A 19150-nucleotide genomic window follows, 5' to 3' on the forward strand; every position below is an offset into this window, starting at 1 on the left:
AAATACACAGGCTTCAGAACTGGTCACCTAGCAGGGAGCTAGACAGCATGAGTATTTGGTCCTGTGCATGGGTGAGGGACAGCTTAACAGGACCTCAGATACAAGGAGTCGGTCTATGGCAGGTGTTACCTTCCTGGGCAGGCTGGGTTGTGGCCAGGAGGGCTGCTGCAGGGAGCCTGGGTTCCTGAGTCGACCTTCAACTTCTGCTTCTCTGTAAGGTGATGCTCCATGACCATTTCATCAGCCCCACCCTCACCAGTTGACGTGTGGGCTCCTCCCTGGCACCGGCACCCACACCACTGGCTCTTTCTCCAACTAGAAGCCTACTTACCACTTATGCCTGAGTTTCTGCATTGTCTTACTCTATTCTGTGTTCCCTATCCCTTTCCCTTGAAGTTCAAATGCTAATGTCCAGTCTGTTTCTTTACCAAACCCTAGCTCAGCCCTTCTGACCACAGCATTGGCTGGAAGCCTTAAGCCTTGAGAAAGGGGCAGCACTGCAGGTGGGGTTTCCTCTGGGGGACCTAGGAGGGCCATGTTCAGTTTCTCCCTTGGCTTCTGATCCAGGGATGGGGACCAGAAGCCCAGGACAGGAGAGAGTCACTATCTTTTGCCTCCTTCCTGGTTTCTGCTCCTCATTCTAGCAAAGCTGTGAAGAAGGTGGGGTGTAGACAGTAAGGGTGATCAACACTGCTGGCTGAATAAGGGCAACCTTGTTGATCAAATACATTTCTCTGCCATCAGAAACGTAAACCCATTTGTTTCCAGAAGAAATATTAAAGGGGTTGATTCAGCATGTGGTGAAGTAGTAGAAATACGAGTTTGGTGAGCATCTCATGAATGGGGGCGAGATTTGATTCCAAGTTCAATGTGCAGAAAGATGCATTTGGCTCAAGGCTGGGCTGAGCCAGAATTAGACTGATTGGTACAGATGCTATTTCAGCATTAGGATCACATATGCGCAAAGATACAGATGTGAAATTAGAGATATTTCTTTTTAAAAAATTTTTTTTTGCATTTATTTATTTTTGAGACACAGAGCACAAATGGGGAGGCAGAGAGAGAGAGAGAGACAGAGAGAGAGAGACAGAGAGAGAGAGACAGAGAGACAGAATCCAAAGCAGGCTCCAAGCTCTGAGCTGTCAGCACAGAGCCTGACACAGGGCTTGAACTCACAAACTGTGAGTGAGATCATGACCTGAGCCAAAGTTGGACACTTAACCGACTGAGTCACCCAGGCGCCCCTAGAGATATTTCTTTAAATCTTGGCTTCAGTTGTCTCACCTTTTTCAATCTGGTATTCTTTAACACTATGGTGACAGTTAATGATGTCAGGTTTGGTTATTTTGGTAAGGACTTTTTTTCTCTTTTTTCTATGAGAAAGAATCCAAATGGAAAATGTATGGCTTTGATCTGATTACAGTGTAAATCTTGTTTGGATCAGGAGTCTGGTGATCAAGGATCTTAGGCTCAAGGTGGGTTGGGGGAAGACTGCATTCCTGCCTCTACCCCTCCAGCAAGTAGCCCCCCTCCCTAAAAGAGGTCCCTTGAACATTTAACTTACAAACCTTAATACATGTAAAAAAAATAAAAATTTTAAACTCTCTCTTTTCTCTAAAATATAATAGCGGGCAGGTTAAAGACTCAAGTCTTTAAATGGGTACATGTTAAGATCCATCTGAAAAGTAATCCCCATTTCAGAGCAGCCAAGGGCAGACTTTTCGTTCATTAAGAATGGGCTGAATACTTTCTTATTCAAAATAATTCCAACTGTTTGGCAATAAAAAGGAACTTTAAAAATATTTTCCACACTGAAGAGTGTCTTGGATTTAGCCTTTCTGACTTTCCTAGAACACATTTGATGGGGGATCTGAGGGAAACTTGCCCTTTGTTCAGCTATTTTTTTGTTTTATGGCCAGTCAAAATCATTAATGCAAAGTCAATGCAAAGCCTTGAAAGATGATATTACCAAAGATAAAATATTTCCAGAATCACTCTTTAGCCTAAGTTAAAACCTAAGGCTTAACTGACCTCTTTCCAACATGTTTTATGGCATGAGGTGTGTGATTCCAACCTGCGCACTAAAAACTGTCCCTTGCAGCATCTGCTTGTCTCTTACAATCTACAAAGACTGACACAGAGTTCAAAGAAAGCCTATGATACCACCTTACCAATCTGATCACACTAAAGTTCAAACGTGTTGAAAGAAAATTAAAAGATTGGTCAGTTGGTCTGTCTGTCTACCTACTTATGTCCACACCTACCCATCTATCCATCCATCCACGCACTCATCCATCCATCCATCCATCCGTCCATCCGTCCATCCATCCATCCAACTTTACATGAGAATTGTCATAGGAAATGGGATCAAACTGTGATATATATTATCAAAAACGTATACATGATCAAAACCACATTATCCATGCTTCCTTTAGCCATATTGTTATCTCAGATGGAATTTAAGAATATGTGACTAGAATACATCTTTTGGTTATCTGGGGGTTGGCGAGGACTGTGATATGTGGTATTGAGTCACAAATACCATGGAGGGAAAGGCACCAATTGGGTGGCGGACAAGGCACAGAGGCCCTGTTGGTGGGTTCAGCACTGGCGACAGCCCAGGCACCCACCTGTGACCACTCAGACGCCTCCCAGATGGACAGGCAGTCCTGGCCTTCACAGCTCTGCACTGGTGCTGGCCGGGGGCCCGGGCAATAGAGGGGCCGCGTGGTGACATGTGTGCCGTTCTGCAGCTGGTACACGCAGGTCACCTCCCGATGCTGGATGCCCTTCTCACAGGTCGCTGAGCAGGGGCTCCATGGGCCTGCCACCCACCTGTCCAGGAGGAGGAAAGACAGTGAAAAAATAACTGGGTGGAAAGGCCAGTTTCCCCGGAGGGCCTTCTGGACAGATCACGGCATCTTGGGTCTGTAGTGTGAGAGAGGGAGATAGACTCAAAGAGCTTTGCAATCAACTTTAGAAATAATTCTGAAGTATTAGGGCAGAGGAAGCCACATGAGTTGAGTAGTTCAATAGCTTATTCAAAACAGAAATCCTTCTGCACACAACACCTCTATGGCTGATTCAATTATTGCTCCCAAGTGGTCACTCTCCTTGTAGCGGGATTCCATATCCCACCCACTGTCTATGACGTGCTTTGCTCAATGGGGTGTGAGTGGACATGAAGCTGGCCATGTCCCAGCAGAAGCTTTGAGTGTGATTATGTGGTTTGGCTCTGGTTCTCCCTGTTTCCTGCCCTCTGCCATGAGAGCAGCAGGTCCCAATACAGGGGATGCTCCAACAGCTGAGCTCTGTAATAATGTGACACCATTTGCTATAAGCCACTGAGATACCGGGCTTGTTTGTCACTGCAACAAAACCAGACTGGTATAGCCTATAACAAGGGACACTCCAGGGCAAGCTTGAACACACCAGGACCAGGTACCCCCTGCTTTTCAAAGAGTGGATAGCCCTTTTGGGTGGGGACTGTCACTCTTGAGGAGGCAACTTGTGGGCTGTGACAGAACTGAGCTGTTGCAAGTGCTTGACTAGAACTTGGCCTACCTGCCTTATCTTTCAATGACCCTGGTTCCGCCATGGCTCCTGTTGGCCTTGTGGTATTGGAAGGAAGCTGAGCAGTTGTAAATCATGATTTCTCAGGACACCGAGTGGGGCTTTGAATGGCCTTTTGGGGACACAAAAGGACTCTCTCCTGTTTGGTCCCTGCATGAGCCTCAAGTCCACCTAGCTCCCAGGAGCTCCCATATTAACAGAATGGCTCAATCTATGCCCATGTCTGATAAACACACTCCTCTTCATCATCATCATTGAGTCCTAAGTTGCTCAAACCAAATCTGATTATGCTATCCTGTTGTTTAGAAATAACAGCAGTGTTGGGCACCTGGGTGGCTCAGTCGGTTAAGTGTCCCACTCTTGATTTCAGCTCAGGTCATGATCTCAAGGTTCGTGAGATCGGGCCCCGTGTCGAGCTCTGTGCTGACAGTGCAGAGCCTGCTTGAGATTTTCTCTCTTCCTCTCTCTCTGCCTCTCCCTCATTCATGCTATCTAAATAAAACACTTAAAAAAAACCCTAAAAAAATATATCAGCAGTGGCTTTCCACAGGCAGGTCCTTGAAGGGACACTGGATGGTGCCACCCCCCCAATTCTTCTCCAGTTCTAGCTTACTTGCTCATTCACCCATCCTAGCATGGCACATTCACTGAGGGCTTCCCATGTGCTGGGCACTGTCCTAGGTTCTGATGATGAGGCAGTGACCAAGACAAGGCCCTGCCCTACAAATCTTACCATCCTAATGGGAACAGACAGTAAATCAACAAATGTATACAATAGAATATAACACAGTAAACTATATATAACATATATCATATATGAATAGAGGAGATGCCACATGGTAGTAAGTGCTTCAGAGAAAAGTAGGGCAGTGTAGGGAAGGTCAGGGGAGGAGGAGGGGGGTGAGCACACAAGTTGGCGGGGACAGCCTCACTGATAAGCTGACGTGTGAGCAGAGCCTGGAAGGAAGCGAGGGAGTAAGCAGAGAAGACTTCCAGGCAAGGGCACAGTGGGTGCAAAGGCCCTGGGGAGGAGTGTGCTGGCAGGGTTGAGGAGCAGCAAGGAGTCCAGTGTGGCTGGAGAAGGGGGGAGGAGGGAGGAGCAGAGAGAGGGGCATGAGAAGGCACAGGGGGTTAGGGTTAGGGTTAGGGATTCTACAGGCCCTGGCTGGCCACTGTGGCTCTTGTTTGAATAAGATGCAGTCCCAGGGGGTTTGGAGACAGGAGTGACATGCCCTGCAGGGCAGCAGCAAGGAGACCAGGGAGGAGGCCACTGCACCAGTCCAGGCAGGGGATGAGGGTAACTTGTACCAGCTGGGGGTAGTGGTAGTGGTTGGGGTAAATGTTGAGAAGAGGGAGCTCCCCGGGCCCCTCCCTCCACTGCTCCTCCTCATCCCTTAGGGCAAGCTCAGGCCACCTCCTCTGACTTTCAGTCCCCTTGGAAGAGCTCATCACTGTCCTCTATGCCCCCAGGGAATAAATCCAGGGAAGCTTCTCTTCCCAGACCCCTTGCATAAACTGCAGGATGGAAAGGGATGCAAAGGAGTGTGTGTACCCTGGAGTGTGAGGACAAGTGACATGTTGCCTGTAAGTTGCTTACAGCAGCACCTGGCACACATCAGCCCTTATAACTTGTAGCAATTGTTATTCCTTATCTTCTCGGCAGGAGAAGATGAAGTCCCAGAGGGCAGTGAGCAAATCTTGCCCCCATTTCACCACCTGACAACTATTTAAATGACACTGTAAGAACTAAACCCAATCCTTCCCATTTCTCCTTGTTCTGGTCTTTGGAGTGACATGATTGCCTTCCTAAATATTTGAAGATGGCTCTGTTGTTCCCCTTGTAAGTTTTCTCTTATCCCAATCAAAATAATTTGCATGTGGCAGATCTGAATCCTTTCCCTTCTAACTCTCTAATCAGTCACTACTGTTCTCCAAATGGATTGCTTTGTCATGGGCAAAATGGCCCAGATGGGGTCTGAAAGCAGCAGGAGAGAATGTGATGATTTTCTCTCTCTTTAAGTGGGGAGGCTCCATGTTTATTAATGCAGCTCAGCTCCTTGCCATTTCTATTTTCCAAACAAAATAGAACTTAGAGGACTCTCAGCCAGATCCCCTTTGTCCTGACCTTTTGCAACTGACTTTGTGAATACAAACGTCAGGCTTTAGGCTGATGACACCTGCTGTTGTGCTGACCCCAGCTGTGAACAGAGCTGTGTCCCCCTCTTGTCTTTTGTATTTGCTGTGCTTCCTGGAGGCCACCCCTGGGAACTGGGACTGCTGTGTCATACTCATGAGAATGTCACCTGTAGGCTTTTGGCCAGAGGGTGCTGGTGTCTCCATCCCCGGGCACACAACCAGAGCATGTGCTCTAGGAAATATGCAAATTGACTCTGATTCACACAAAGGTCCATCTGGGCAGCCAAGGGGATGGGGAAGAGCTGGGAGAGGTTCAGCAGTCCCGCCTCAAACGTCTCCTCTGCCTCCTGTTCTATCAGTGACTGGAAGAGTCAGACCCAAGGGGATCAGATTCTTATAGAGCTGTGAGGGATTGCCAATCTTCCCCGTTCCTCCTTCCTTTGCTTCTGGTGTCTCTTGTGCATTTTGGGTGCTTTGCAGCAGTATGACAGAATGGAAAACAGCCTATGTGTCCCTCCTCCCCTTTCCAGAAGAATCCTTTGACCCCCTGCAATGTCCCCTGTTGCTGTTGCCCAGAGTCTGGCAGAGGAATGGGTGACAGAGCCCCACACATGTAGAGATGCATGAAACTGATCTATGGTTGGCCCTGCTCCTTAACTGGAGGGGGGGGGGGGGTTCTCTGTCCCCTGGGGCTGTGTAAAAGCGCTGTCCCTGCTCCTGTCCTTGGGGTGATAGTTACTGTCAGATGTACTGAGGATCTGCTGAGATTCAAAACAAGCTCTGTCTGAGGCCAAGGCACCCTTCCAAACCTCCTGTGGCTCTCACAGATGACCCCACACCTGCAAGTCACACGTGGGGCAGCTCATGGCACATTCCCATCTCCTTGCCCCTCCACCCTTCCTTCTCCCCTCCCACTTCCCAGCTCCACACAGGGTACTGGTTATCCAGACGCAACCATGGCACAACACCTCAGGAGAACGTACGACAAAATATCATTCAGCCTTAAAAAGGAAGGAGATTCGAAAACACACTACAATATGGAGGAGCCATGGGGACATCATGCTGAGTGAAATAAGCCAGTCAGAGAAGGACAAGTCCTGAAGGACTCCACTTACATGAGGTAACTGGAGTAGATTCATAGAGACAGAAAGATGGTGGCCATCAGGTGGGAAGGAATGGGGAGCTAGTGTTTAAGGGATCCAGAGCTGTACGTGAGCAGGAGGTGGGGTTCTGGAGACAGACGGTAGTAATGGGCACTCAGTGTGAATGTGTCTAATGCCACTTAAACTGTACACTTAAACAGGGTTGAGGTGGTAAATGTTATGTGTATTTTCATCACAATTTAATTAAAAAAATTTTAATATATTTTATCGTCAAGTCAGCTAACATACAGTGTATACAGTATGTTCCTGGTTTTTGGGGTAGATTCCTGTGATTCATTGCTTACATACAACACCCAGTGTTCATCCCAGCAAAGTGCCCAACTAGACAGAGAGTGAGCAGGGGAGGGGCAGAGAGAGAGAGAGGAAGAGAGAGAAGCCCAAGAAGGCTCTGTGCTTGATCCTGCGAACCATGAGATCACGACCTGAGCCAAGAGCCGGGTGCTCCTTCAGAATTTAAAGAAGCGATGGTTAGGAACAGGAAGTAAGTGAGAGAAGGACAAGGAAGTGAAGTGTTCTCAAGTCCCAGGGAGGCCATGATGAGCCGGTGAGAAAGGCTGGTGCTCAGCTCTGTGCAGACATCAGGTAACCGCGGAGCATCCCTGAAGGGCGTCTTCACTGAGTGCCTATAGCCCCGCCTGAGGTGCGTGCCCAACCAGCTCCAGGAGACCTATTGCCCCACATAGGCACGCAAGCTGCAGGGGATGGGAGCTATTTTTCAGCTAGACTTGTTTTTGCTCATCTTGACAAACAGCCACATTCCCTCCGTGAGGCTGGGGGAGCAAAAGATGACTTTCTGGAAACTTTGTTGCTGGTGGCTGAAAGAAACCATTTTACCAGCAGCCAGGAAGTCTGCAGGAGGGTCCTCTGTGGAAGAGGAACATCATGCAAGTAAACATCAGAGTGAAGTCCCACTAATCCCGAGTCCAGGAATGGGAGAAAGGAACTGTGATTCCATAAAACAATTCATATTACAAGTGCAGCTCAAGCCTGATTGTTTTTTCACTCATGTCCTCTAAGAACCTTAACAATGACATTTATTAGCTAAGTTTGAGTTTGTAGATCTTCTTAAAAGCAGTAAAATTCATGCTTCAGGAAGCCCCCATTAACACTTCCTTAGATCGGGCCACCCTTCCTCGGTTGCTCTCGAGTCTGGAAGGACTGGATTCCTTTCCTGTCCAGCAGGAAACAGACTCAGCTCCTCTACACATACTTCAAGTTCGATGCTTCTCATCAGATCCTCCAGGCAGCTCAGTCACTGCCTGAGACCTTGTATTCTTTTTTTCTTTTTTTTTTTTTTTTATTGCTGCTGCAGCAAATGACCATAAACTTAATGGCACAAAACAACACAGATTTATTATTTTACGCTCCTGGAGGTTGGAAATCTGACATGGATCTCACTGGTCTAAAACAAAGGTGCTGCCGGGGCTGGTTCCCTCCAGATGCTCTGGGAAGACTTGCCTCTTCCAGCTTCTAGATGCTGCCCCAGTGCCTTGGCGTATGCTCTTGTCTCCATCTTCAACGCCAGCAGCATCTGGCCAAGCCCTTCTCATATGCTATCACTCCAACATTCTCGTCTGCCTTCTTCCTCCACTTTTAAGAACCTTTGTGATTGCACTGGACCCAAGCAGATGATACAGGATAATCTAGTTTAGGGCCAACTGATTAGCAAACTGTAGTAGTTTGCTTTTTTTTTTATTGCTGGAAAAAGTACCACAAACTAGGTGGCTTAAAACACCAGAAAGCTATTCTCTCACAGTTCTGCAGGTTCGAAGCCAGAAGGCAAAGTGTCGTAGGGTTGCTTCCTTCTGAGGGCTGTGAGGAAGATGTTCTATGCCTCTCTCCTAGGTTCTAATGACAGCTGGCAATTCTTGGTGTCCCTTTGCTTGTATGTGTGTTACTCCATCTCTGCCTCTGTCTTCACATGATGTTCACCCTGTGTCTCCATGTCCTTAAATAGCTGTCTTTGGAAGGACACTAATCAGATTAGATTAGGGGCCCACCCTACCTCAGTGTGACCTCACTTTAACTAATTACAGCTGTAATGACCCTATTTCCAAACAAGGTCACATTCTGAAATACTGACGGCTAGGACTTCAGTGTCTTTTTTGGTGTATGTGTGGTGGTGGAGATGCAGTTGAACCCATCACACAACTTTATTTCCAATTGGAACCCTCTGATTTCCCTAATTTCCCTTTGACATGTAAAGGGAGTTCCAGGAATTAAGATCAAAATCTCTCTGGTGGGGGGCACTATTCTGCCTACATTCCAGTTCTGAAAATTTCAGCTTCTATTCAAAATTCACTTTCTGTTCAGATCTTGATTTGGCTGAGATTTAAACTAGGTAAAAATCTTGTGAAATCCGCTGCAATGTGACTTAGTTGTTACAAAGAAACAATGACATATTTAGGATCAAGTTCTTTTGACACAGTTATTTTATGTTGACTATCTAGGGAATCTCAAATATAGAGAGCCAGAGAGAGAACACTGGTAGGTCATTCATTTTCAACAACTTCAAACTATAAACAAAACAAAACAAAAAACTGTGAGATGTATTTCAACACAAGATGTGTTGGAGCTAACAAGTGCTGTGTCTAAGGGATTCAGTCAACTTTATGCATCTACAAAAGGCATCAGTAAGAAGGATCTGGTATTGGCTGAGCATCGATCTATGCTTAGCTCTGTGCCAGGAATGTTCCCTACATTAGTTAAATTAACCAACGTAAGGAAAACAAGATGCCAGTATGTGATAATCTGAGCAACTGTTATGGAGACAGACAAATGTCAGGCATAGCATCTTATAGGCCACGTGTAAAACATCACAGCATAAAAAGAATGATGGGAAACATCTCAGCCAAGTGTGTGGTCCTTGGGGGAAAGAGAAACATATAAACAGACAATTTCTTCACTATCTTATAAGTGCTGTGGAGGAAATGGGCCTTGAGTTGGGTCCTGATGGTCAATGTGAAGTTGGCCAACCAAAGAAGCAGGACTGGTGCTCTCATAGAGAGAGCCTGCCCATGATCCCATGATATTTAAGCAGCAGGGGGAGGGAGGGAGGAGAGAGAGAGAGAGTGCGAGCGAGCAGCTGCCCAGTTTGGGATGGCTGGTTCTTGAAGAGTACTTAAGGGCGGGTGGAAGAGAGGTTGCCTTGGGTGTCTCAGGTAACCATGAATCTTGGGACAAGATGATGACTTTCACCGAGGCAGTAGTGCAGAAAAACAGATATAAGACTATTTAAGAGTGGGGTTGAAAGGGCTTTGAGTATGTGGGGTCAAGGTGATAAAGGGGGCAAGAGTCAAGCTCAGGATTCCAATGGGCTGAGAGGAGTCCAACAGTACCTCCACTGCAAGGGAGAACATAGGGAGAGGATTTAGCTTGGGGGAAGAAGGGTGGGCACCACTTTGAGAGGGTCAGGTTGAGGCAGCCGCTGGGCAGCTGAGTGGTACTGGGAAGGGTCTGAAGGTGCAGTTCTGGAGTTCAGGGGTGGGATCTGGGGTGGAGACACAGGGTTGGAAGTCACCAGCAACAAGGTCATGGTAGAAAGCAAGATAAGAACAGCTCACCCAGGGAGCTTCTACAGGGAGAAAAGAGGATGGGGGACGGATGGCAGGGGTTGGGGATGCAAGCATCTATGATTGGAATAAGGAGCCAGAGAAGGAGCAGCCAGCAAGGCCAGGGAGGGTGGGAGGACTGTTCAAGAGAAGCCAGGACAGGGTTGGGTTGGAGGAGGCCTGAAAAGCATTCTCTGGATTTAGCCACAAGGAGGTGTTGCTGACACAGGAGAGGTCCCAGGGAGAAGAGGGTGCCAGAAGACAGACTTCGAGAATGCCCCTTCAATAAATCTGGTTTGATGCCTACACAGTGGGGTCCACAGACTCTCAGTCCTGGAGTAATAATGTCTAGGCTTTGGAAACCAGGCCTGTCCTCACGGCAGAGGTAAGGAAGACGTCTCACTACTCTCACTGAGGCTCTGGGCAGGTGGGCTGCACATGGAGGAAGGCTGAGTTAGAAGGTTAGACCTGAGGACTGAGGGGTGGAAGCAAAGGATCCAGAACAGACAGGGAGGTTTCTCTCATGGACACATCTGTCTAGAGGGGCCACCCCTGCCCACTGGCAGTGGCTTTGGGAAAAGTCATCCCAGCACAGACGGCAGAGCGGGAGACCTGTCAGAGACCTGCATAACGTCTAAGACACGGGTCAGGGACTGGGTGAGTAGAGAGAATGTGTGACAGGGATCGCCACTGTCTCCCCTTGGGATTTGGCCAGAGTTCAGGTCAACTGGCTCGTGTACCTTGAAAAAGGGTCTGGTCTGAAGAACGATCGTGTCCATCTGTAAGCCATGGAGGACCCAGGCAGTCTGATTTGGAAAACCAGACAGATCGAAGCTCTCCCTTCTCACTTACTCTTTGTCAAGAGAAAGTTGGAAAGCACAGGCTCACCTTTGGTCTCTGGTGGGTCAGCACTATACTCTGTGTGGGCATGGTCACCCCTCTGCTTTGTGGCCTGGTTCTTCCCTGCCGCCATCTTGCTTTCACCTCCCAGAGCTCCCAGGGGAAGGACTTTCTGCATTACAGGTGGAGAGACCACTGGGACATGTGACCAGGCTCACCCGAGACCCACCAGTTATTAAGTAGCGGGGGTTTGTGTGTGTGGTGGGAGGTCCTCTGTGTCCCAATCCAGGGGCTTTGTTTTTCACTTATACAATTATGTTTCTGGTTAGGGTACGCCTGACCAACCTCCCCATGATGCCTGTAAATCAAAGGTGCCCACGTATTTCAGTCACACATTCTCAAATTCTCAGAAGCCCACATTCAGGACCTGGACTCGAGTCTTCACCAACTCACCAGCCACGTGACCTTGGGCACATCAGTGCTCAAGCCTCAGTTTCCTCCTCTGCACAATGTCGGTAGTACTTTCCTCTCACAGGCTTTGGTGGAGGATTGGCCCATGTGATCTCTGCTTACATGGTCCAGGCCCAGATGATAAATGCATGGGAGGTAAGATCCCAGGGAAATGGCTGGCATGGAGGAGGCCCCCAGGGATGTGGGTCTCTTCTCCTCCTCCCCTGTGCAGGGCTGCTGTCCATTGGGCTGTGAGGGTTGAGCCAAGGAAACGCAAACACCTTGCTCTGCCTTCCTGTGGATGACAAGGCCTTTCCCAGCACACCTGAAGCTTCTGTCACTGCGTGTGTTGCACACTTGGGGGTCAGGAGACATGGCAGAGGCCAGCTGGCCAAGTGCCGGACCTCCTGGACTCTCTCCCCAAAACACCACAGAGGACCCTCAGGCAGCAGCAGACTCCCATCTGCCCGAGTCACTCTTGCGTCTCCAGCCAGATTAGAGCCAACAACTCCGTTAAAAAAACAATCAAAACACGACTTCAACACGTGTCATTTATAGTCTCTGAAGATACGTGGCTGCTTTTATGGAACAGATGTCTGTGAAAGAAGGAGCGGGGTGAGGAGGGACAACGGGGGCTTCATGGGCCCAGCTGTGATGCTCTCCCGAGGGGACCAGGGTCATGCTTTACAGCCGCACGTTCGGCTCCAGCTCAGCATTTCTCCATCTACAACTGGAGAATTATGAGTTCTCATATACATTCCCCCGAAAAGTAATATTATTCACATATTTGTTTTTTTAAAGGAGGAAATGAAAACCTGAAGGGCATAATAAGGAACGAATATGCTAGTCTGTGAATGTGAGCTTTTGTGGGCTTGAGGGTGTTAGTCCAGCCCTGAGAACCAAGATGAGTGACTGGCCGGAGCCCGAGAACCTTCCCCATTTTCCTGAAAGGGTCTTTGGATCACTGTGGTTGGTTCTCATTTGCTAGGGAAAAGAAGGCAAAGAGAGGGAGGGGGGATGGAAGGAAGGGAGGGAGGGAAGGAGGGAGGAAGGAAGGAATGACGGACAGAATTCCACACTTAGCTAAAATATAGTTTAAGGGAAAATGTGTTAAAAATAGTTTCTCGGGGAACCTGGGTGACTCAGTCAGTTGAAGGTCTGACTTTGGCTCAGGTCATGATCACATGGTTCATGACTTCAAGTCCTGCATCTGGCTCTCTGATGTCAGTGCAGAGCCCGCTTCAGATCCTCTGTCCCCCCCTCTCTCTGCCCCTCCTCTGTTTGTGCTCTCTCTCTCAAAAGTAAATAAACTTAAAAAAAAAAAAAGGTCTCTCTAGGGGAGGTGGGGGAGATGGGCAAAATAGGTGATGGGGATTAAAGACTACACTTATGATGAGAGCTAAGTAATGTATAGAACTGTTGAATCACTATATTGTATACCTGAAACTAATATAACACTGTATGCTAATTACATTGGACTTAAAAAACTTGATGAAAAATGGTTTTTTTAGATATTATACCAGCTAATCCTTTTTGATGGCTTCCTTTGTACTGGGCAATGTTCTCAGCACCTGACATGATTCAACTTACTTGATCCTTACAATGGTCCTATATAAAGCCATCCTACAGATGGGGAAATTGAGGCACAGAGAGGTTAAGTGTCTTGCCCAAGGTCACACACTAGTAAGTGGAAGAATCATAACAGTTCCACTGAAGTGTAAGTCACATAGCATATAATTCATCCACATATGGAGGACAATTCAATATATTCACAGAGTTGTGAAACCACCACCAAAATCAATTTTAGAACACTTTAGTTACCCCCCAAAGAAATCCCTATGCCTTAGCTGCCATCGTATATACCCCCTATTTCCATCCCTCCCAGCCCTACACAATCACTAATCTACTTTCCATCTTTATAGATTTGCCTCTCCTCGACATTTCATATACATGGAATCCTATCACGTGTGGTGCTTTGTGACTGGTTTCTTTTTTTAGCATAGTGTTTCCAAGGGTCATGTATGTTGTAGCATGGAGCAGTATTTAATTCCCTTTTATTGTTGAATAAATAATATTGTTGCATGTATCTACCACGTTTCATTTATCAGCTCATCAGTTCATGGGCATTTGGGCTGTTTCCATGTTTTGGCTATTATGAATCATATTATGATGAACATCTGTGTATAATTTTTGTATGGATGGCTGTTCTCATTTCTCTTGGGTATATTCCAAGGAGTGGAATTGCTGGATGATATGTTAACTCTAAGTTTAACAATTTAAGGAATTTAAGACTTTTCCAAAGCAGCTGCACCATTCTGCATTCCTGTAGTGGTTAATGAAGGTTCTAAGTGCTCTACATCCTTATACATTTTTGCTAGTGTCTGTCTTTCTGATTATAGTCATCCTGGTGGGTGTAACGTGGTATCTCATTATAGTTTGGTTTTATTGTGGCAAAAGACACATAACATAAAGTTTAACATTTTAACCACTTTTAAGTGTACAGTTCAGCCGCATTCACTACATTCACACTGCTGTACAGCCATCACCACTATCTTCCAAACTTTTCTTCTTCCCAAACTGAAACTGTGGACTCATTAAACAATAACTACCTATGCCCATTTCCCTCCAGCTCCTGGAAGCCATCATGCTTTCTGTCTCTATGACAACTTATATGATACAACTCATATAAGTGGAATCATACAATATTTGTCCTTCCGTGAGTGGTTTATTCAGCATAATTTTCTTCAAGTCTCACTCCTATGGTAGCAGGTGTCAGAATTTCTTCCCTTCTTAAGGCTCATGGTATGTATGTAATACATTTCATTTATTCATTTGTCCATTGATGGACACTTTGGGTTGCTTCCACTATTTGGCTGTTGTGAGTAATGCTGCTATGAACATGGTTGTACAGTATTTTTTTTTTTTTGTCTTTGCTTTCAATTCTTTTGCGCATATACCCAGAAGTGGAATTGTTAAGTGATATGGTAATTCCGTATTTAAATTTTTTGAGGAACCATAATGCTGTTTCTCACAATGACCGCGCCACTTGACATTCCAATCAGAATGTACAAGGGTTCTAATTTTGCCACATCTTCGCTAACACTTGTTTTTGATAGTAACTATCCTAATGGGTGTGAAGTGATTATCTCGTGATTTTGAATGGCATTTCCCTAATGACTAGTGATGTTAAGCATCTTTTCATATACTTAGTGACCATTTGTATCTTTTTTTAAATGTTTACTTATTTTTGAGAGAGAGAGGGAGACAGAGCATAAGTGAGGAAGGGGAAGAAAGAGGAAGACACAGAATCTGAAGCAGGCTCCAGGCTCTGAGCTGTCAGCACAGAGTTCAAACAGGGCTTGAATTCATGAACAGTGAGATCATGACCTGAGCTGAAGTTGGATGCTCAACTGACTGAACCACCCAGGCGCCCCCTTTTGTAGAAATACATATTTGGAGAAATACATAACTAAGTCCTTAGCCTATTTTTAAATTGGGTTGTTTTTTGTTGTTGATTTATAGGAGTTTTTAAAAATATATTCTGGAAATTACTCCTTTAACAAATATATGATTTGCAAATATTTTCTCCTATTATTGGACTGCCTTTCACTCTGTTGATACTGTCTTCGATGCATAAAAGTTTTTCATTTTGATCAAGTACAGCTTATCTCATTTTACTTTGTTGTCTGTGCTTTTCTAGTTATATGTAAGAAATCATCACCAAATCCAATATCATGGCCCTTTTTTCCTACGTTTTCTTTTAAGAGTCTTACAGTTTTATCTCTTACATCTAGGTCTTTGTTCCACTTGGAGTCAATTTTTGCATATGGTATAAAGTAAGGTCCAACTTCATTCTTTTATATGTATTTACCATTTGTTGGATTTCTTTGTGGTTTTGATTTGTATTTCTGTGATGGCTGATACTGAGTATCTACTCATGTGCTTATTGGCCATTTTGCAGACCTTTGGAGAAATGTCGATTCGGATGGTTTGTCCATTTTTAATTGGATTGTCTTTTTTATTACTGAGTTGTGTTATTTATATATTCTAGATATGACTACTTTATCAGATATATGATTTCCAGAATTTTCCTTCAATTCTTTTAATTATCTTTTCATTTTCTCAATGATTTTGAAGCACAAAAGTTTAAAATTTGGATAATGTCTAGTCATCTATTTTTTTTCTTTTGTTGTGGTGATTTTGCTCTCATATATAACAAACCATTGCCTAATCTGGAATCAGGAAGATTTATGCCTATGTTTTCTTGTAAGTTTTAAAGCTTTAACTCTTATATTTAGGTCTTTGATTCACTTTGAGTTCACTTTTGTCTGTGGTATAAGCTAGGGATCCAACTTCATTCTTTTGCATGTAAACATCCAGTGTCTCAGCACAATTTGCAGAAAAGGTTCTGTTTACCCATTGAATTGTCTTGGAATCCTTGTCAAAAATCAACTAATAGTAGGGGCGCCTGGGTGGCGCAGTCGGTTAGGCGTCCGACTTCGGCCAGGTCACGATCTCGCGGTCCGTGAGTTCGAGCCCCGCGTCAGGCTCTGGGCTGATGGCTCGGAGCCTGGAGCCTGTTTCCGATTCTGTGTCTCCCTCTCTCTCTGCCCCTCCCCCGTTCATGCTCTGTCTCTCTCTGTCCCAAAAATAAATAAAAAACGTTGAAAAAAAAATTAAAAAAAAAAATCAACTAACAGTAAATGTAAGGGTTTATTTCTAGACACTCAATTATATTCTATTGTTCTTTATGGTCTCTCTTTATGCCAGTACCATACTGTCTTGATTACTCTAAATTTGTAGTAGTTTTTGAAATCAAATAATTTTTCAGTCTTCCACCTTTGTTCTTATTTTTTAATGTTTATTTATTTATTTTGAAAAAGAGAGAGAGAGAGAGAGAGAGACAGAGAAAGGGAGTGTAAGTGGGGGAAGGGCAGAGAGATGGAAAGAGAATATCCCAAGCAGGCTCTATACTCAGCACAGAGCTTGATGTGGGGCTCAATCTCATGACTATGAGATTATGACCTGAGCTGAAATCAAGACTTGGATGCTTAATCAACTGAGCCACCCAGGGACCCCTGTTCTTAAAGACTGTTTTCACTATTAGGGGTTCTTTGCAATTCCACATAAACTTTAAAATCTGTTTGTGCAATAAAGACAGCTGGAATTTTAATAGGGATTGCGTTATAGCAATCTATACCTATATTTTATAGATATAATAGTGAAATTTTAATAGAGATCATGTTATAGCAGTAGATCAATTTGTAGAGTATTTCCATCTTAACAATGTTAAGTCTTCCAGTCCATGAACATGGGATGTATTTAGATATTCAATACTTCTTCAATAACATTTTTTTGGGGCATGGCTCAGTTGGTTAAGCATCCAGCTCTTGATCCGACATGTAGCTCGGGTCATTATCTCACAATGTGAGTCTCGCACCAGGCTCTGCACTGACAATGCAAAGCCTGCTTGGGATTCTCTCTCTCCCTCTCTCTCTGCCCCTCCCCACTCATGTTTGCTCTCTCTCTCTCTCTAAAAATAAATAAACCTTAAAAAATGTTTTTTGTTTTCAGTGTAGAAATCTTGTACTTTTTTGTAAAATTTTTTCTAAGTATTTTATTGATTTTGATGTTACAGTAAACGGAACTGCTTTCTTAATTTCCTTTTCAGATAATTCATTGCAAGGGTATGGCTATGTAATAGATTTTTGAATATTGATTTCATATCTAATAACTTTGCTTGCTCAATGCATATATTAGTTTCAGTAGCTTTTTAGTGGATTCTTTAGAAATTTCCTATATATATAAGACCGTGTCATCTGCAAATAGATACAGTTTCACTACTCCAAACCAGATGCCTTTTCAATGTCACTTCATTTTCTTGCCTAATTTCTCTGTCTAGAACCACTGGTACAAAGTTGAAGATAGGTGGTGAAAACAGACATTCTTGTCTTGTTCCTCTCTTAGGGGGAAAACATTCAGTCTCCCTCAAGTATGATGATAGCTGTGGGTTTTTTATAGATGTTCTTTATGAGGTTGAGGAAACTCCCTTCTATTCCTAGTTGGTTGAATTCTTTGACTGTGATGAGTATTGCATTTTGTCAGCTGTTTTGTGTTTGTCAATTGCAATGATAATGCAATCTTGTCTTTTATACTGTTGATGTGGTATGCTACCTTAATTGATTTTCAGATGATAAACCGACATTGCATTCCTGGCATGAGTTCCACTTGGTTATGATGTATAATCCTTTTTATATTTCTGGATTCATTTTACCAATATTTTGTTGAGGATTTTTGTGTCTTTATTGATAAGAGACACTGGTCTGTAGTTTCCTTGTAATGTCTTTGTCTAGTTTTGTTATCAGGGTAACACTGGCCTTATAGAATGAGTTGTAAAGTGCTTCCTCCTCTTCCACTTTTTAGATGAGTTTGTGAAGGACTGATACTAATTCTTTTTTGTATGTTTGGTAAAATTCACCAGTAAAGGCATCTGATCCTGGGCCTTTCTTTGTGGGAAGTTTGATTACTAACTCAGTCTCTTGTTATAGGTCTGTTCAGGTTATCTATTTTTTTCTTCAGTCAGTTTCAATAGTTTGTGCTTCTGGGAATTTGTCCATTTCATCTAAGTAATCTAATTTTCATATCAGTAGCACTTTTCTTTTTTCAAAATAGTAGCACCAAATCTCCACATAATGGGAGAATTGGGGTACTTAAGGGGTCACATGTGCCAAAGTCACTGTGTTGTTTGAGAACAGGGTAGTGATTCTGAGTAACTCTGGACTTTACTAAAACTCTGACAATTAAGATATATGGGAAACATTTAAGGGTAACCATCAGAAGAACAGAAAAACTAATAGAAGGAAAAGAAGGAAATAAGAAATGCTTGCTAGTTTTAAATGTTTTGTAATTTTCGTTACCATTTCTTCTTTTTTTTTTTTTTAGAGAGAGAGAGAGTGCATGCAAGTGGGGGAGAGGGACAGAGGGGGAGAGAAAGCGAATCTTACACAGCCTTCACACTCAGTGTGGAGCCCAATGTGGGGCTCAATCCTACAACCTTGGGATCCTTACCTGAGCCAAAATCAAGAATTGGATGTTCAACTGACTTGGCCACCTAGGAGCCCCAGTACCATTTCCTTTTTAACCCATGAGTTATATATATTTCTAGTTTCTGAAAATATAGAGTAAGATGGATCACTACTTTTTACCGCTTACTTCCAATGTAATTTTCTTGTGCTCAAGAAACACAATGTGTTTTGTTACCTTGGTCACCATAAATGCAGCCTTGTCAATCAATGGAAAAGGAGTAAACTACCCATTATGAAATGCAGAAGCAACAGATTATCATATGGAAAAAATAAATGCATTGCCTCAACTCATATAGAGAAAGACATTCTGGATAGGTTAAAGCCTTATATATAAGAAAAGCCAAACCTTAAA

The 19150-nt window shown here is 44.4% G+C and overlaps 1 protein-coding gene across 4 annotated transcripts in view; it reads right to left on the minus strand.

The window, feature by feature from the left end:
- Positions 1-19150, minus strand: part of ADAMTS17 (ADAM metallopeptidase with thrombospondin type 1 motif 17) — a 346524-nt gene that overhangs the window by 20290 nt on the left and 307084 nt on the right. For all 4 annotated transcript variants that reach the window (XM_058736751.1, XM_058736749.1, XM_058736750.1 and 1 more), the window contains one exon: positions 2631-2835. In XM_058736751.1, coding sequence (XP_058592734.1) covers positions 2631-2835 — 205 coding nt within the window. The remainder of the gene's footprint in view (positions 1-2630; positions 2836-19150) is intronic.

This window comes from Neofelis nebulosa, chromosome 7 (genome assembly GCF_028018385.1).
Source record: "Neofelis nebulosa isolate mNeoNeb1 chromosome 7, mNeoNeb1.pri, whole genome shotgun sequence".
Lineage (NCBI taxonomy): Eukaryota > Metazoa > Chordata > Mammalia > Carnivora > Felidae > Neofelis > Neofelis nebulosa.